The 17,791-nt window shown below is 40.2% G+C and overlaps 2 protein-coding genes across 4 annotated transcripts in view; one reads left to right on the forward strand and one right to left on the reverse strand.

Moving 5' to 3' along the window:
- SLK (STE20 like kinase) overlaps positions 1 to 15,847 on the forward strand; it is a 49,649-nt gene extending 33,802 nt beyond the window's left edge. For 2 of the 3 annotated variants that reach the window (XM_041415285.1, XM_041415287.1), the window contains exons 12-19: positions 170 to 349; positions 3,501 to 3,572; positions 5,716 to 5,845; positions 6,056 to 6,180; positions 7,125 to 7,313; positions 8,481 to 8,606; positions 10,119 to 10,232; positions 10,737 to 15,847. In XM_041415285.1, the coding sequence (XP_041271219.1) occupies positions 170 to 349; positions 3,501 to 3,572; positions 5,716 to 5,845; positions 6,056 to 6,180; positions 7,125 to 7,313; positions 8,481 to 8,606; positions 10,119 to 10,232; positions 10,737 to 10,883 (1,083 nt within the window). In that variant the 3' untranslated portion in view covers positions 10,884 to 15,847. The remainder of the gene's footprint in view (positions 1 to 169; positions 350 to 3,500; positions 3,573 to 5,715; positions 5,846 to 6,055; positions 6,181 to 7,124; positions 7,314 to 8,480; positions 8,607 to 10,118; positions 10,233 to 10,736) is intronic. The other variant, XM_041415288.1, reaches the window with a different exon arrangement.
- Positions 15,848 to 16,714: 867 nt separating this feature from the next.
- COL17A1 (collagen type XVII alpha 1 chain) overlaps positions 16,715 to 17,791 on the reverse strand; it is a 32,754-nt gene continuing 31,677 nt past the window's right edge. Inside the window, exons 54-56 of the mRNA XM_041415772.1 lie at positions 17,231 to 17,293; positions 16,933 to 17,004; positions 16,715 to 16,764 (exon numbers count right to left, since the gene is read on the reverse strand). Of these exons, the coding sequence (XP_041271706.1) occupies positions 16,715 to 16,764; positions 16,933 to 17,004; positions 17,231 to 17,293 (185 nt within the window). The remainder of the gene's footprint in view (positions 16,765 to 16,932; positions 17,005 to 17,230; positions 17,294 to 17,791) is intronic.

A 17,791-nucleotide genomic window follows, 5' to 3' on the forward strand; every position in this document is an offset into this window, starting at 1 on the left:
GCTTAGCCTTGATTCTTAAATACAGGGCAATATTTTCCATTGTGGGGTGCCCAGCATGTGCTGGGGCTTGCTGCCACAACAGTCCATCAGGGCCATTCCTTGCTGTGCTACAGCACTTCACTTAACAGGACTTAGCTTTCTAAAAAAAGGTGCCAAATAATTTTTACAGAGTAAAAAGCGACAGTATGATCAAGAGATAGAGAACCTGGAAAAGCAGCAGAAGCAGACGATCGAGCGCCTGGAGCAGGAGCACACAAATCGCTTACGGGATGAAGCAAAGCGCATCAAGGCTGAGCAGGAGAAAGAGTTGTCCAAATTCCAGAATGTGCTGAAAAACAAAAAAAAAGAGGTAAGAGATGATGCTAATATAGAAAAAAAGGAGTATGGGTTTAGCAAACAGTTGAGATTAGGTGTCCCAGAAGCCTTGTCAAACCTGTGCTGTACTGAGGTTTGGAAGTGTCACTACCAGTCAGAATTCTGTCTCTTGTTTACTGCCTGAAGTGAAATACAAACAGCTGACAGGAAGTTTGAGGTATTGATTTAATCTAGAAAACATCATCGAGTTAGAAGATTTTATTTTTCACAGAATACTTAATGTTTTTCTCTCAAATACTGAATCAAGAAAAAGCATTTTCATAATGATTATAAAAAAACCCTGCTATATATATTTACTTAGTAAATACTTAACAAATTAGAATTTCGAAGACAGTAATTTCAGTTTTGTTTTGTTTTTGTTAATTTGTTAGACTTTTTTATTGAATGTGCTGTAATTGTTTAGAATTTCTTTATATGAAGTGACAACAATAATATGAATTTGGTTTATTAGCTCAAAAAGGAAAGCCAGGAGAGAGAAGTCTGGATAACTTAAAATGGTTTACAGTTAATTTCATAAATATCATACAGTTAAAGCAAAAAGACTGACACTGACAACTGATGCAGTTAATTTACTTGCATTGGATTAAGAAAAGGTGGTATGTTTCCATATGGATTTTGCATCTTAAAAGCTGTTTTATTTCATTTTTGGTTCAATTGCTTAGTGCCCATTTGTATATAAATGGCTCTAGTGTTTGCTCTGATACTTACTAGACTCAGAGATTTCTTTAGAAAGCTGAAACTCTCAATGCTTTTGCATAGAATGATCCTGTAGCACAAATGTGCATTGAAGTATAAGTTGTATTCAGTTTGAACTGTATGCCCATATGTAAATAACAATTTTTCTTCTTTTGCGGTACCTCTTGCATTTTGAGTCTCTCTCTGTTCACTGGTGATGGGGTCCTACGTGGGAAATTGGGAGAGTTTTACATATTGCTCTGAGCTAAAAGCAATTCTTTCATGGACATAGGAATAGCATGTGGTGATTTGGACTCTGTTTTCTGATGATGCTTCCACTATTAAACAAACAGGCATTTGTCTCTGGGTGCACAGTTTTGTGTTTAAAGCTTTAAAAGGCAATGTACAGTTTGAAGGAAAATGCAGCTGCTGCTCTAAAACTACCTATGTAACATTGCAGTGTACAATGCTACATTTTTGTAATTCTGAAAAACAAAACTCATCAGCAAATTAACAGATTAATAGTCAGTTGATTTAGCCAGGTTATATTTAGAATCTTTCTGCTAATCTTGTCTAATTCACCGTGTACTGAAACACGTTCCATCCCAGCATACGTGTCATGAAGTTTCTTGAAGACACTCTTATTTATTGGTGGGTTTTACTTTAAATTCTTCAGAACCAAACACAACCAAATAATGTTTTGTTTGCTTGTATGATTATTTTGAAGACATAAGCTGTGTAGATGTCATTTATGGTCAGAGACACTAATAATGGCATCTTGTAAATTCAGGTTAGAGACAGTGTGAGAAATATCTGGTTTTCAGTGGAAGTTTTTTTAAGCTTCCAACCATTTTCCACAGCTTTATGTGAGGTAACGTACTCTGTAGTCCTTTTGCCATAGTGATTCAAGAAAATACCACTTTTGCAGGTGGTGGTTTTCTTAACTATTGACTGTTCTGGCAGCTGCATGGAAGCACAAGCGAGGCCATGCTGCCATTTCTGAGGGCACTGGGCAGCATTTGCATGCAAAAAGCGCTGGCACATCCCTCCTCTCTGCACTGCTGGCATGCATAAAGCACCTATTGTTCTTTCTCTTTTCATTAAGCTCTTTCACTAAACTAACATCCCTGCCACTGAAGTAATGCATGCTTCCCACTACCTCTAGTGCTTGACCTGCATGTCCCTATGTTCACAGTAGTGCTTGCTGTGGAGACAAAGTATTCTTTTTGCCACCTTCTGCATGCTTATATACACTGTAGGTTTTATGTGAAGTGGAGAAAGCACCAAAAGAGCTGAGAAAAGAGCTCATGAAACGCAAGAAAGAGGAGCTTGCACAAAGCCAGCATGCTCAGGTAACAACGGCAGCTTCAAGCTACTAAAATACAAAAGGCAGCAGTATTCACACAGCTTGATGATTTCACTTCTTGTTGTTGTTGAGTGAATATGGAACTTAACTCAAACTAACCCTACAAACTGCTCTCTTTCTTCAAGTACTCCCATGTCACATCTTAGACTTAACTGGGTAGAAATGTAGGAGTGGCTGTTGCCAGGTTTGTACTGTCAAGTGTAGGATTTTGTGTGCTCTACTGAAAAAGAATGGTATTTTTCTACAGCAGGTTTATTTACAGTGCTTTTACAAGTGGTAAGTACTCCATGGGTCCTTCAAGTTTTAAAGGTTATAGTCAGGAGGAAGTTTTGAACTACACAAGTGCAGAGGAGGAAAATGTATCTAATATGTAAGCATGAGACATCTTGTTTATAGGAGCAGAACAAATTAGGTAAAACGTTATTTAAATGTCAAAGTGTAGGTGTATAGAAACTTTACAAAACATCATCTGTGATTTCATGCCTTCAGACTTGCTGCTTTTCTATGATCCAGCTAGAAAGAGGGCTAGTATTTCAGAAAAATACTGGCTTTGTGATAGCCACAGCTTGTACAGAATGAATTTGAACCACAGCAGAGCAGGTTTAGATTGAGTAACTTAAAGATTAAACGTTTATGTGAGTGACCTAGTAGAAAATAATAGCAACTTTATTCCATTATGTGTTTAATTTAAGAGGGGATTTCCCAGGATAGAAGGTGATTGAGTTGCAGCACTTTCCCCGCGCCAAAGATACCTGTCTTTAAACTTTTTAAGGAAACAAAAATCTTAATTTTTCATAGTGTTTGTAGAGACATAGTTAATTTCCTTTGCTGCTTTCAATTTGTTGAAGAGAGGTGAAAGAAGATTTTAAATGTGAAATATCCTTACTTGGAATGACAAGTGCTAAAACAAGGCGCAGCTGCTTAGTTTTAGAATATCTAGAACTTCCATCAGCATCTACTTGTGTGATTAGCCTTGACATTTCAAATGCTTATTACTAACATACAGCAGATCTCATTTCTTCCCTTTTTTAAGAATAGAAATGTTTCACTGTATTGTGACACAGAATTACATTGTGTCCCACAGGGTGTTGCTCAGGTTATGATTCAGTCTTTTCAGTTGTCTTCATGTACGCTTTTCAACGCACAAATGCAGGATGTAAGTCTTAAAATGCAACACAGTGCAAGTTTATCTTCCTAATTTTCCAGATGTGTGTTTTTTCTCTTCTTCTGCTCATATGTGCTGAACAATATCACTGCTGTCTCCAAACTGGTTAGCACCAATTTAGATAATTATGCGCTATCCATTGTCAAAAGTTCCAAAAGACAGTAGTTACTCTGAGCAAGACACTGAGGGTTCACACATGCAACATTGTACTTGTTCAGCACATGTGAGAAACATTGTGTGACTTGTATTCTGTGTGTGCAGTGAAACCATGTATTTTAAAGATGTTTGAGTTTATTTTAAGATACTTACTGGGCATAACCAAGTGGTACTTTGAAAAAGGTTGGCTGCCTTGCACTGTCTGCCTTTAAACCACCCAACACATTCTTTGGTAAAGTCAGTGACATTTATTTTATGTGATATTTGAGTAGATGTGAGAAGTGGAAAGGCCAGTATATTTCCTGAGATTGCCTAGTTTATCTTACAGCACTAGCAGGTATAAAACTTCATAAGAGTTACTCTGTAGAGAGCAGCAATGATATTTAAATGATTAAATGTGTAAAGCTCAAGTATGATCAGTTTTTGACTCTGACTACACTAGAACAGTTTTCCCCCACTCCCTCCAAATCAAAAATCTCCCAGCAGATTAAACACTGTGTTAATTATGTGTCTGCACCTTCAGAATATTTAGTAGAATTTTTAACCTTTTCAGGTATAAAGGGGAAAAAACAGGATTTTTTGTCCCTCTATAAATCCGGTTAGGTGTGTCTGACTTAATTTACAGACATCACCTTCCAGTTCTTTTTGTACCCTGAGATCTGTTATGTCAGCTTAATTCACCTCTGGTTTTATGTTACCTGTCTCAGTAAGAGACATGAAAGCCTCATCTATGAATAACTTTATGTGAAGATGAAAACCAGGATTTTTCTGGTCAAAATGAAAAGTACTTTTAATGAACACTTAATTCCATTTGTTATGGACTTGAGCAGCCCACCTTGACTCTGACAAGACCCTGCCATTGTCCTTTCTTTTGGCCTTGATATCATGCTAGAAGCATCTGATTCAATTTCTTGTTTTAAGGCAGGTGTGAGTGTGTGTGTGTGTGCATGCTTGCATGCTCATAGCTGTGGTTTTTAATAGTTGCAAAGAAGAAAGGCAGCAGTAGGTCTTGGGGCATGGGAGGGCGACTCAATGCTGTCTGCTTTTCATGGTGGGATGTAACAGTGATAGCCCTGGATAATGGGAAGATGGAGGTGATAATACCTCCCTTTGTGAGGAGCCAGCTCAGCTTAGGTGTGCGCAGGTGACGCCTCTGCAGAACCATGGGGTGTCTACACAGTGGTGCTGCAGAACTCCCAGCCTCAACAGCCCTGCCCTAAAGACAACATGAGTGTGTGTGTGTGTGCATGCTTGCATGCTCATAGCTGTGGTTTTTAATAGTTGCAAAGAAGAAAGGCAGCAGTAGGTCTTGGGGCATGGGAGGGCGACTCAATGCTGTCTGCTTTTCATGGTGGGATGTAACAGTGATAGCCCTGGATAATGGGAAGATGGAGGTGATAACTCCCTTTGTGAGGAGCCAGCTCAGCTCAGGTGTGAGCAGGTGACGCCTCTGCAGAACCATGGGGTGTCTACACAGTGGTGCTGCAGAACTCCCAGCCTCAACAGCCCTGCCCTAAAGACAACATGAACCACACAGATCTGAAACCAAACTGTGTAAATAAATAGGCTTTAGCTAATCACCCAAAGCAGAATAACCATACATACCTTTATTTCCTTATGTACATGAATAATTAACCCTTTTTACAATGAGATCAACTTTAGATTGAGTACTGTCTTTGCTAGCTCTGAACCTGCAACTTGTTCTGAGGAGAGACAAGAGATGGAATGAGTTGCAGGTGACTGGCTAGACTGCTATCTTTGGTGTTAATTCTGAATGTATTATTTAAACATGAATGTGCTCTTACCTACACAGAAAATACAAAAGATTGATAATCTGATAGCCAAGTCACACTAGCTCAAACTTTCATAGATGTATTTGTTTTCATATAGAGCTAATGCTGAGAGAACTGGGAGTTTCATTAACATGTAATGTGGTTAGAAGAACCCAATTTAATTTACTTATATTGGTTTTTACCAGGAGCAGGAGTTTGTGCAGAAACAGCAACAAGAACTGGATGCATCTCTGAAGAAAATAATTCAGCAGCAGAAGACAGAACTGGCCACTATTGAACGAGATTGCCTCAACAACAAACAGCAGCTTATGAGAGGTACCCAGCACCAGGCTCTGCCTTGGAAACAGGCACTGATGTTTAGTAAAACAATGCTCTTTCTTCACTTTATGAAATCAAAAATCTTCATGACCAGTCTAGAACTGTAACAAAAACATTTGCTATGAAACAGCATTGTTTTTAAAATGCACTTATACTTCTGAACATACACCTATTACATTCCTGAACCAACCTTTCTCTTCTTTCCAGCTCGTGAAGCTGCATTCTGGGAGCTGGAGGAGCGGCACCTACAGGAGAAACACCAGCTCCTCAAGCAGCAGCTCAAGGATCAGTACTTCATGCAGAGGCACCAGCTGCTTAAGAGGCATGAAAAAGTTAGTGTTGACTTTGGCACTTTCTCCTGTGTATTATAATATCCATTTTTTTAATCAAGTAGTCTTAGGATCTCTCCTGGTGCCGTATGTTTGCACAGGCAAGACCCAGACAAGTATTTTGAAGATATTATGTGCTCTATTGAAATTTAAAAAAATCTTACTCACCTTACTTGAATACCTTAGCAATATATAGAAGTATAAATTACGATATTTTCCCATTTGATTCTTTTAAAAATAACCCCAACCAACTGCAACATCATCTTTTAGTATAAAAAATACCAAATTCTGCTTATCCACCAAAACCAATTTTGATTTCTGTTTAAACAAATCTGTTCAGAAGTAAATAACTGTGGAATTAAATGAGCAGAATGAACTGGATTAGCTTTTGAGCAAGTAGCTGACAACTGTCTCTTTATAGCTAAATCCTTATTTTCCACAAGGCATTTTGGTTTTTATAGAATACACAAAAGCAAATATTTCAATTTCTGGAACTGTAAACCAGCAGGGAGGTGTTTGAGGATCTCTTGATGATCAGCGCATGAGCAGCCTCCACTTGTTCTGTCCACTCTGGCTTATCCCACGTGGGCTGTTGCTTTCTCCAGCTTTTTAAAGCAAACTGCCCCTCCACAGATGTAGCCCAGAAGTTGAGTTACACAAAAATGAGTTTCTCCTTCTGAATAACAGGCTTTGTAAAAAGCAGTGCAGGAGTTGAGTAAGCACTGGTAAAATATATGTGTATTTACATTTATTAGAGAATTTTATTTGGGTTGGGCAAGATCCAGAGCTCTCTGCAAGAACCTCCTCCTCCCCACTGTTACTCCTGGGGCTGGGAATGGTTTCTGCTGAGAGGCACTGACTCACACCAGAGACTTATTAATGAGAGAGATGCACACTGTGTCACATCACAGCTACTGTGTAATATTTCCACATGGTTAACATTTCAGGAAACAGAACAAATGCAGAGGTATAATCAACGCCTTATAGAGGAGTTAAAGAACAAGCAAACTCAGGAAAGAGCCAGACTGCCTAAAATCCAGCGAAGTGAAGCAAAGACTCGGATGGCCATGTTTAAGAAAAGTTTAAGAATCAATTCATTTGCCTCTCCAGACCAAGATCGTGAAAAAATTAAGCAGGTAATTAATACATTAATATTGAATAGTTTTAATAGCGTAAATGCCAAATGTGCTGTAAATGTGAGGATGAAATAGAGTGCGCTCTCACAAGTTCTCAGATGGTACCAAACTGGGCTGATGCACAGGATGGGGTCAGAGGAAATCATCCTTCCCTGCTGCTGTGGTGAGCCTCTTCTGAAGTTCTGGGGCCAGTCCTGGGCTTCCCAGTAGAAGTCAGACACGGATTTATTGGAGTGAGTCGTGCAAAGGGCCTTGAAGATGGCTGAGAGACTCAAGTGTCTTGTTACATGAGGAGCCACCTGGGGTACCTGGGATGCTGCAGCCTGGAGAATAGGCTCAGTAGGGTCTTATCCATGTGTGTAAGTACCCAACAGAGGGAGCAAAGAAGGTGGACCCATACTTTTCCCAGTGGTGCTAAGTGACAGGATGAGAGGCAGCAGCCACAACTGAAATACAGAAAATGCAACTTCAAGATGACAAAAATTTTTATAGTGGGAAGATGGTCAAACACTGGAGCAGGTTGTCCAGAGAGCTTGTAGAGATGCTCAGAACCCAACAGGACACAGTCCTGCACAGCCTCCTCTTGGTGACCTTGCTTTGAGTAGGGAGGTTTATATTTGCAGGTCCCTTCCAACCTCAACTGTTCTGTGATTCTGTGAAGTATTTTTAAGGGTTCTTGATTTCTGTGAGCTTTTGAACTAAAGCTGTAGGTATTCACTCATTCTTTAAAAGGGAATGCTGTGCAGAGGTTGAGAGGTTTGCTTTCTAATGCACCACAGTTGCAAATAATGGTTTCATATGGTGAGCACTGGAAGGATGACACATGTGGAAAATATGGTCTCCTGTAGCTGTTTAGCTCCAGCCTAAACCAATGCTTGCAGCTGCACTGCTGTGTCACAGCTTTAGAGGGAGGCACTTTCAGGAATCTGGAAGTGAAATGTGCTGCGTTGTAAGGAAAAATCAGAGTGCAGACAGAAAAATGGTATTAAAACTGTAGGAACATCCTTTGTAAGAATTTAAAAAGAAAAAATAGAGAAAATTACTGCTTAAATCTTCTAGAACTGTTATTCTCAGTATGTGTTCATTCTATTAAATGCAGTTCTTTGACTCATGCAAACTGTTTTATTCAGAGGCACAATATAAATAATCTCTTATTTTTAATTTTAGTTTGCTGTTCAAGAAGAAAAGAGGCAGAAGAATGAGAGACTGGCACAGCATCAGAAACACGAAAACCAAATGCGGGACCTTCAGTTGCAGTGTGAAGCAAACATCAGGGAACTGCATCAGTTACAGGTTAAAAATAGATTATATTACATGACCATTCAGTGAGAAGACTTAAGTTAATACCAGATGCAGGCAAAGCAGAAACACCTTTCCTTAATTTTTATTGTATAGTTTTTTCAACTTTGTTTTAAAACGCCTGCAGTGCACTGCTTTGCCAGATTCATATGCTCCCATCAATTAATGAGGAATCGTTTTAAATGAAGAAGAGCATAAACCAGAAGCAGACGATCACTTCTGGAATATCTGTCAAGTTCGCAGGGCTATTTTCTGTGGGCAGCATTTCCTTTTAGTTTGATTTTGCTGGAGTGTCATTAATCAGAACAGAGGTAGGCAGCACCAGGCATTACCCACGAGAAGTTTGCCGCAATACAGGAATGAGGCGTTCACTTGGCGTGTGAGCTTCCGGAAGGTACTTAGAAGGAATTCTCTTCTTGTGATAAGGAGCTCTGATTTGTCTCTTTTGGTATGCATTTTGTAAAAGTTTCTGCTGGATACCAGATCTCCTTTTCTGTTAAATCAGCTTTTCCCAGTTTCAGGGACACAAGGCAGTTTTAAAGCATTAAATGATCACCTGCTGATAACCTTTGCTTAGAGAAATCGAGCAAGGACCAATGAAGCTCATTCTACTCTATTCACTTGCCTACATCCTGCTGAAACAGTCCCTGGCTGTGCCACTAATATGCCCCAGTAAGTCCCCAAGTACCGTGGGAGCCTTGTGAGAATTTCAGCTCCAGTAAAATAGAGCAGATTAGGGCTGCTCTGAGCTTCACAAGCAAAACTGGCCCTTTGCTGCACTCAGGTCTAGCCAAGTGCTTGTTGTTCATGTTGCTGTGGTTCTGTACTCTGCATCAGACCCATTTGGAACTGGAACCCTAGAAACACAACCATTGCCAACTGCTCTTAAAAAGGTGCAGAGACTTTAAGCCAAATAATTGATTTTTTTTTTTCTTGCCATGCTTCAAAAGTCCTCTGAAAGTGAGGCAGATGCCCGGGTACCTTACTGAGAGAAATGTGAAGCTGAGGTGTGGTTTGAGCCTTTTCATAGGGCAATTTTGAAGCTGCTTCTGCAGCCACCTTTGTCTCTTCTCTAAGCTCCGTTTGTTTGTCTCAGCTCTTGGCACCAATAGTTGAAATATTTCCAAAAAACAGCTTCCTTTTTAATGTAATTGCTTTTAATAAATTATACAGACTGTCTTTAAAACTCAAAGCAGAAATGCTGTGTGACCTTGAAAAGCATCATTAGGCAGTGAAACACAGTTTTGAGTAACACTCTCAGCAGCTGCCTTAATGATGCTCAGCAGTGTGTTTGGATTTATGAGTGTTTCTTATCTCAGTTGGCTCCGATGGAAAGATCAGCTTTTGAAAACACAGCCTTGTAACATACTTTCATCTTGTAATTATTCACGTCACTATTTACACAGAATAAGCTAATTAGAAAGAATTAGGACAACATATGTCACTGTACAAATGTTGAGTTGCCTAATCTGAATTAGTTTTACATGAGGATTATCTTGTTTTAAGAATGAAAAATGCCATCTACTGGTTGAGCATGAGACTCAGAAGCTAAAAGAGCTGGATGAAGAGCACAGTCAAGAACTGAAGGAATGGAGAGAGAAATTGAGACCAAGAAAAAAGGTAAATGGGAGCAGTTCATTAATCAAGAAATTATCAAGGGTTTGATCTAGAAAATACAGACAGTACAAAAGTATTGCAGAGGAGGAGAGTCAAGCTGCTGTACAAAGCTGTTGCAGTTCACTGTATAATAAAAGATGTTTAAAAATTGTATAAGCTGAGCAAAGGGCAGGTGCACCAAAACAGGCTGGGTGTTACCAGCCTCTTTGCAGGGCTCCCACCTGCAGCACATGTGTGCAGGTTTACATGGAAAACTTAGCTGGAGGTAAATCTGAGGCTAGGAATTCATTTCAGAAGCCAGTAGGTTACTACAAAAATTGAGTGATATATAGCAGACATATAGCTGGTGGCAGAGGTTGGTCTTGGAGGATTATTTTATTTTATTTTAAAAGGGAATGTAGTAGAGTTTCACACATTTCAGAGATCAATCAGACAAAATGTCTCCACAATAATGGGTTTCTTGTACTTTGCCTTGTTAATCCTGTGACAATCTGATTTTGGTTTTAGATGCTGGAAGAAGAATTTGCCAGAAAACTGCAGGAACAGGAAGTTTTCTTTAAAATGACTGGAGAATCCGAATGCCTTAATCCTTCAACACAAAGCCGGATTTCCAAATTCTACCCAATCCCCAGTCTTCATTCCACTGGGTCATAACTCTGGGAACCTCTGTAGGTCTTTGGTGTTTGGAATTTTCCCTCCTTACGGTCTAACCCGACTTACCCACGGCGAATGAACATGGGGGACCTCGCGTGTCTTGTTTTCAGTGGAGACAATCAGTGTCAGGAGCGCTTTCTTCACTCCCCTGAACAGAAGAAACGAACCAAGTGTTGGTGTACAGTGGTATTGTTACGTCCTTCAGATGTTTCAAGACTAAGTGGGCTTTTTATCCCAGTCTCTAAAAGTACGTTACCTACGGTTTTGACTTTAAGCCTGAAATATTAATTATGCTCTTTCTCATCATAAAAAAATGGTTTCTCATCTGAACATTTAAATGGTGTAATATTAGTTCTGCTACTGTGTTTTTAAGCATCAGATTTCTCCAAGAGAGAATTCCACAATTGAAACTGCCATGAGAGATTTAAAACTTTATAATGTGAGCAGTGTCTTCATGGCAAGGACTGAAACTAATTACTAAGAACATGCCAGTAATCAGAAAAAACAAACCCTTATGTTTAAATGCAATTGGCAAAAGCCTTTGCAACTTCTTTCGAAAGAGACCTCTGGCATAAATTAAACTGAGCTGATCTCCATGACATGTTTTGTCCATTAGTTCCATAATGAAATGGGGTGCTAGTTTAATTAATACAGTGCCTGAAACACTTAGATATGCTGATCCTGGCAACAGGATACTGTTTTGTCATTTAAAAACACAAAACTCCTTAGTGTTGCTGTTACTGTACAAAACAAGATTTCTTGCTGCTACTGCCATTTTTGTTGTAAATCCTCACCCTAAAATATTTTGCACTAAAATATGTAAAGGTGAAAGAAATGCTAATTTTAAAATGCACAGTTTATTATTTTCTTTAGCTATTACATACAGGTGTATTTTTAGTTCTACAAATTGAGAAACTGTAGAATGTATTTTTTAGAAAGCGGTGTGCAAAATGCACGTGGTTTCTCTAACTGTACCTGGAATGGGTAGAGCCATTGTTCTGTTCTTACCAAAGTCTGTTCATTTGAACTCCATCACAGAAGTGGAGGTGGATGGTCATATTTATAAATAACCATGGCTAAAGTCTGATTTCACTAGACGTGTTAGTTTGCTTTTTTTTTATTATTATTTTAAGGAAAGATTTAAGTTAAATATACAAACTCCTTTATGAAGCTGGGTGTTTTGCTTTTGTGTTGCCACCTACTAACATAGGCAGGTTTTATTTTTTGAGTTCCTAGATGTACCATAAGTTATTTGCCTGACTGATCTGTAGTGGGAAATCTGAACTGTGTCTCCTATAGCGGGGTAGGGAAATCCAGCTGTATTAGGTCACTTTTGCTGCACTCCTTTTGGTGGACAGAGGTTGAGTCATATCAAGACAGTGTTACAAGCTGTACTTGGGTATGTTGGAGCTCTATTTGTAAAATAGTATTTGTTTTCTGTCTTTTGAGGCCTGATTTTCTCTGATATTTTGAGCATCAACTGCACCTGTTTTGTTTGCTTGCTTTGACCATGCAACTGGTGCCCATTCCATGGCGTTCATTTCATGGGAACAGTGTTGCTGCATGGCAATGAACTCAGAAATTAACATAGGACTTTAATCTGCTGTGGTTGAAACCTTGGATGCTGAAATCCTTGGATGTTGAACCAGTATCTTCTCCATGAAGACACTTAATTAACAGCACAGTAAAAAGAAAATTGGAAAATGCATGCTTTAATTTAAATTTTGTAACTTTTGATAGTATAATTACTTTAATAGCTAGCCTTAATTTCTGGCATTTTATTATTTTAAATGTGTATTGTGTACTGTTGTAAATTCACACACCATATCTTTAGATGTTCTTTGTTGCTAAGTGCAAAGTTTTTTGAATTGTTTGTTTAGTAGGGAGAAACAAGTCTTTGAAGACCTTTTGCTTTTTAAGCTCCACCTTCGTAAATTGACTGTTAATAAGATAACATTAAATAATCTTAATCTCTATTTAACAGAATTTGTTTGCAATTTCATATGAAGTAGGCTCAGTGCTTTACCTGGGGAGTAGGCAGGGCAGGCAGATTTCCTCTTTTGGATTATGACTACATTCATCCCCATTAAATCCTTACAGGGAAATGTAATAATTTTCTCCTTACATTTTTGGTAGTTTCAGTGATACATTGCTAATGTGTATTGGCATTCTGTTTACCTCCATCTGAATCTCTTACATCTTTTATTTGAAGATCCTTTTCACACAGGTGTTGCAATCTGATCTCATTGTAAATTGCACAAATAACTGTAACTGAGCTCTGGGATGAAGGGAGGGATCGGATGTGGCGATGGAAGCCTTGCTCAGGTCTCCAGGTGGGGAGCCCTGTGAAGCACTTGCAGCCTTGTGAACTGGGCTGAGAATTGATACCAAGCACAAAAATATGTTTACTGAGTGATAACAAGAACCAGCATGGGTACTTACACATCTAGACTGATAAAATTGGGTTTGAATGTTGCAGAATGTCAGAGGTGTTACAATATTGTATCGGTGTCAGAAAATTCAATTCAAATTTAATTTATTCTCACATAGGCCTAAAAGACATCTTCTGAGATGTGAAATCCAATCTTGGTACTAGCTCACGTCACCTCCCTAATGAATGTTAGCAGCTCCATCTCCAGGGTGGTAAAGTGTGTTTTCTGCAGCCAAAACAATGTACTTATTTACAAATTCTTACAGTCTGGCAGATCTCGCTGTCCCCACACTCTCCTCCAAAGATAACCACCAATCAGTATTTGCTCACCATTGGGTTTTACTACATTGTAAATTCTGTCCACAGGAAAATGAGAAAAGGCAATAAATCCCTGGATGGCAGTGCTGTGTGTGGGTTGTCCTCCTGTGTTTACAACTGATCCTCACAGAAAACTTGCCTGGAAGGGCCTCAGCCTCACACCATGTGCTTCCCAAGCTCAAGTGCATTTTGGCACTGCTTAAGGCATCCAGGGAGATCAGGGGCTAAAGGTCTTCAGGTGCACCTGCTACTTGTTTTTAGGAGATTCTAGCTGAGGAGGGGTTACCAACCCAGCAGCAAAATGGGCTGTGGCAGCTCTTGATCTTCTGAAGTTCCAGGAGAACATTTCTGCTTATTTTATGAAGAAGAAATACTCCAGCATTTGATCCTCTCTGATCCCCATAAAACACATTTTCCTTCTCCAAGCACTCTGCTGTCACTGGTGTATACATGAGAACTATATACAGCATGTAAAGATACAATACTGAAGTGGTTATTCATATGATTGCTTATGGAGGTCCTGATCTATAAACAACTTCTGAAGGAAAACCTTTATTTGAATTGGCACCTGAATTCAAATTCCCTGCTGGCTGCATTGTCCTGACCATCAGCATCACTCAGAGTGACTTTCCACATCACATTAAAAACTGATGTTCAGTCTGAGCTGCATCCTTTTTTTAGGTAATCTTTTAAGCTAATATTCTTTTAAAATTGCATTTACAGGTACTCAATATCTGATCTGTCACACAGTTATAGAAATCATTCATCTGTCCCAGAGGACTCTATGATAACTGTATTCTACTGAATTATTATCCTTAAAAATTGGAAACATGGCACCTTAACTAGGACAGAGCTAAGCAAAGCAGCAATGAAATAGCTTTTGTCACACCATGTCTTTTGTGACAGCAGTGTCACATAGGACGTTTAAGCTGATTCTCCAATTGAAATAGTATCTGCCTTGCAAATATTTCAAGTTTGCTTTGGTATAGGAAAGATTCAAATAGGTGGTTTAAATTCAGGCCCTTGAGTGCACTTTTAGGTAGCCTGATTTTCAGAGCTGTTGTGCAGCTGTAGCTCCCAGGACCTCAGAAATACATCATTGCTGAAAACTGAAATGTACAAATAAGCTTGGTGCTAGTTGCTTCCACTGATCTACTGCTTCTTGGTTCATCTGCTGTGGGGAAGAGGGGCAAGTTTGAGGACAGTTTGTTGGAGGAAAGGGCTGGGGGGGAGTGTTTAGGGCCATCACTGTATCAATAAGTTTTATGTTAGCATTTACACTCTCATAATTTTACATCAAAACTGTACTTCTGGATCTCTGAAACTTCCTTGCGTTGATGTGTCCATGCAAATTTCCCATTCTCAGGCTACTTCAGCCATCTTCACAGCAGTTGAAGTTAAGGTTAGAGAGAATTAATCTTCCTTGTTTACAGGCAAGCCGGATGCCCTATCTTTTCTCAGTCTTGCAAAAGATGAGAACAGATAAAGGGAAGGAGAAGACAAAGGAAATTACAGTGTTTCTTTTACAGAACTTTTACTTGTTCTGCATCTCTTTTCTCCATCTCAGTTGTCATGCTTTGTTTTTTGTAGCTCCTTTGCACATCTGGTGTCTGGGCAGTCAGAGGTGCCAGAGGAAAACCCCTTAAGCAAAAACATGCTCATGCCCAGCCCATGAGAAAGGGCTCATGTGCTCTCCCTGTACTGAAAGCATAGGGGAGTGGCTGAGTCCAGGGTTACCCTGATTTAACAAAGTCTTCCACACTTACAATTAGGTGGTAAAGCTTCTTTGGTAATGAGAATCAGTCCTAAAATTGTGGAAAGAACAGAAACTAGGAAGGGACATGGAGTGGCATCTAATGTTGTACTGTCACCCTATTTTCTGTCAGGAAGCCAAGCAGAGCAGGAGCATCCTGTGACAAAACACGCGCCTGAGGCACCGCCAGCCTCGTGTTCTCCCAGCGGTTTGTTGAATGTTCTGTGTTAACTGCAAACCAAGTTATTTTTGCCTTACAGAAAGCAACCAAAAATCATGAGATGGATGAATAATTGGCTAAGGGTCTCTGTACAGCTGGTGGAAGTGAACTTGCAGTAGCAGCCATACAACAGTTTTGGGAGGGTTTTTTTGTCTTGTTTTTCAAAGTAATTTGATTTCATGGCTTTCTGTAGAATATTGTAATAATTCTGCTGTAAATACAATAAAATCACAGTTTGCTGAGATCGCCTCAGTTTTGTTGACGGAAAACTTGCATGAAATACAAGTGATTTGTACAAGTGTTTGAGGGAAGGGGATGATTTACAATGTGCAAAACAACTGAGTATAAAGTATTTAATGTTGTGCCATTGTATTTACCACTGTACCTCAGATCCATCTCAGGTGCCTCACCCTGCCCACACCAACCTGCAAGCAAAGAACAGCCATCCTCAATAGTTCAGGGATGGGGTTAAAAACACACTTTAATTGGGCTGTTTACATTAAAGATTATTTTTCACCAGTGTTTAAAAAACCAGAAAAAAACACAAAAATACTTTTAAGACATAAACAAATTACGTTTAAAAGTGCTTTGGTTTGGTCCTGTGTGTGTCCTGTCTTGCTGTGCTGCTATAAACGGGCTCCACTTGGGGTTGGCAGAGCTTGTGGAGAGGGAATCCCAGGGTGGTGCAAGGCCAGGGTCTTTCACAGGACCTTGTGGGCTGCATCTGATCCCTGACAAACCATACATTTGGTGGGGATGGGATTGTTTTCTTTTTTCTGCATAGTTGGCTAGTTGTTAAAAAACTCAGGTTTTTACATATCTGGGAGTAGTACAAGAAGCCTGGACTAGGTGAGACAGGAAGCCCTTGTCATCCCAATGACAGCAGCCGAGGAGCTCAGGGGCACAAAGCCAAACATCAGTAAAAGGAGCAAACACCCACACTAGGGCCATGCTGGACACACACAAGAGACATTCAGATCTGAACTATCAACTCTAAGGGGTCAGCTGAGCAGTGAGGATGTTTTAGCATTAAGGCAGTGAAGACTCAGGCTAATTTTCTACAGGCTGCTGGGAATGCTGCCCTGTGCAGAACTGAGCTACCTCTTTCCTTAAACACCAGCAGCTCTTCTTTTTCTTCTGCCAACATAAAGTTGTTCACCTGGGGACCAGAAAAACCAAAAGGAGGGTTAGCTGAAAAGACCATGTAAAAAGACAAAAGATCCAAACTAAAAAACTGAGGCTGTGTTTTCCAGCTATTCCCAGGGATGGGCTGGTGCCACTTGTGACAGTCAAACCCTGCTCTTCTGGAAATGGCAGATGTTCCTACCTTTCTCTCCCTTCTCTCCCTTTGGTCCCCTGTGCCCTTGTCGTCCTGGTGGGCCCATTGGCCCAGGGTCACCTGAAGGAATGAGAAGACCAAGTTTGTCCTTGAGCACAAGTGACCCATGGACAGGGACAGGCCATGGGAAGGGACACCAAGTCAGAATAATGTTTTGGCTGAGATCCTGAAGGTGCCACCCTCACTGTGAGAAGGTGTGACCTCGAGCAGTGCTGTGACCTCTGTGGTCACAGTGCTGCTTCCTGGGCATGACAAGGCTGAAGAGGGAAAGGATGGCAAGCCTTACCTTTGGGTCCACGATAACCCCTCTCCCCCTTTTCACCGGGTGGCCCCTGGATGGCACCATGTGCTGGAGAGGGAAATGAAGGAGAGAGTAAATGAATGGGAGAAACCACTGCCACTCAGAAAAGCTGTGAGTCACAGTGGAAGCACATTTCTCTTGGTTAGATGGGAATTAGACTGACAGCAAGGTTTAAAACAGGGTTTTGGTCCCAACAAAGTCCCAAGGATAGGCTGTGATGTCATTTTACCAGCACTGCTCTGTCACTCTCTCTGGGTGTCCTGGCTGTCACTATGGCTGAAGCTGGCCCATGTTCAGGGTGGGGAATCTGAGAGCAGAGTGAGCAGCTGGCTCATGTTTCTGTACGTGTGCCAGCCCAGCCATGTTAAAATGGACCACAGAGCTTGTAAGCACAAAGGTCTTCAGGGTTTGGGATGAGTTTCCTACCGATAGTGGGAAAAACTGATCCTAATGATATGACTGCACCTCCCCAGTAAGCAAGGAAGGAGATGGAAAGACCACCCACCTTCAACTCTGCACCTTGACTTTTGCAATGTGCAAAGGTGA

Source organism: Onychostruthus taczanowskii, unplaced genomic scaffold, assembly GCF_017590055.1.
Source record: "Onychostruthus taczanowskii isolate IOZ18803 unplaced genomic scaffold, ASM1759005v1 scaffold5, whole genome shotgun sequence".
NCBI lineage: Eukaryota > Metazoa > Chordata > Aves > Passeriformes > Passeridae > Onychostruthus > Onychostruthus taczanowskii.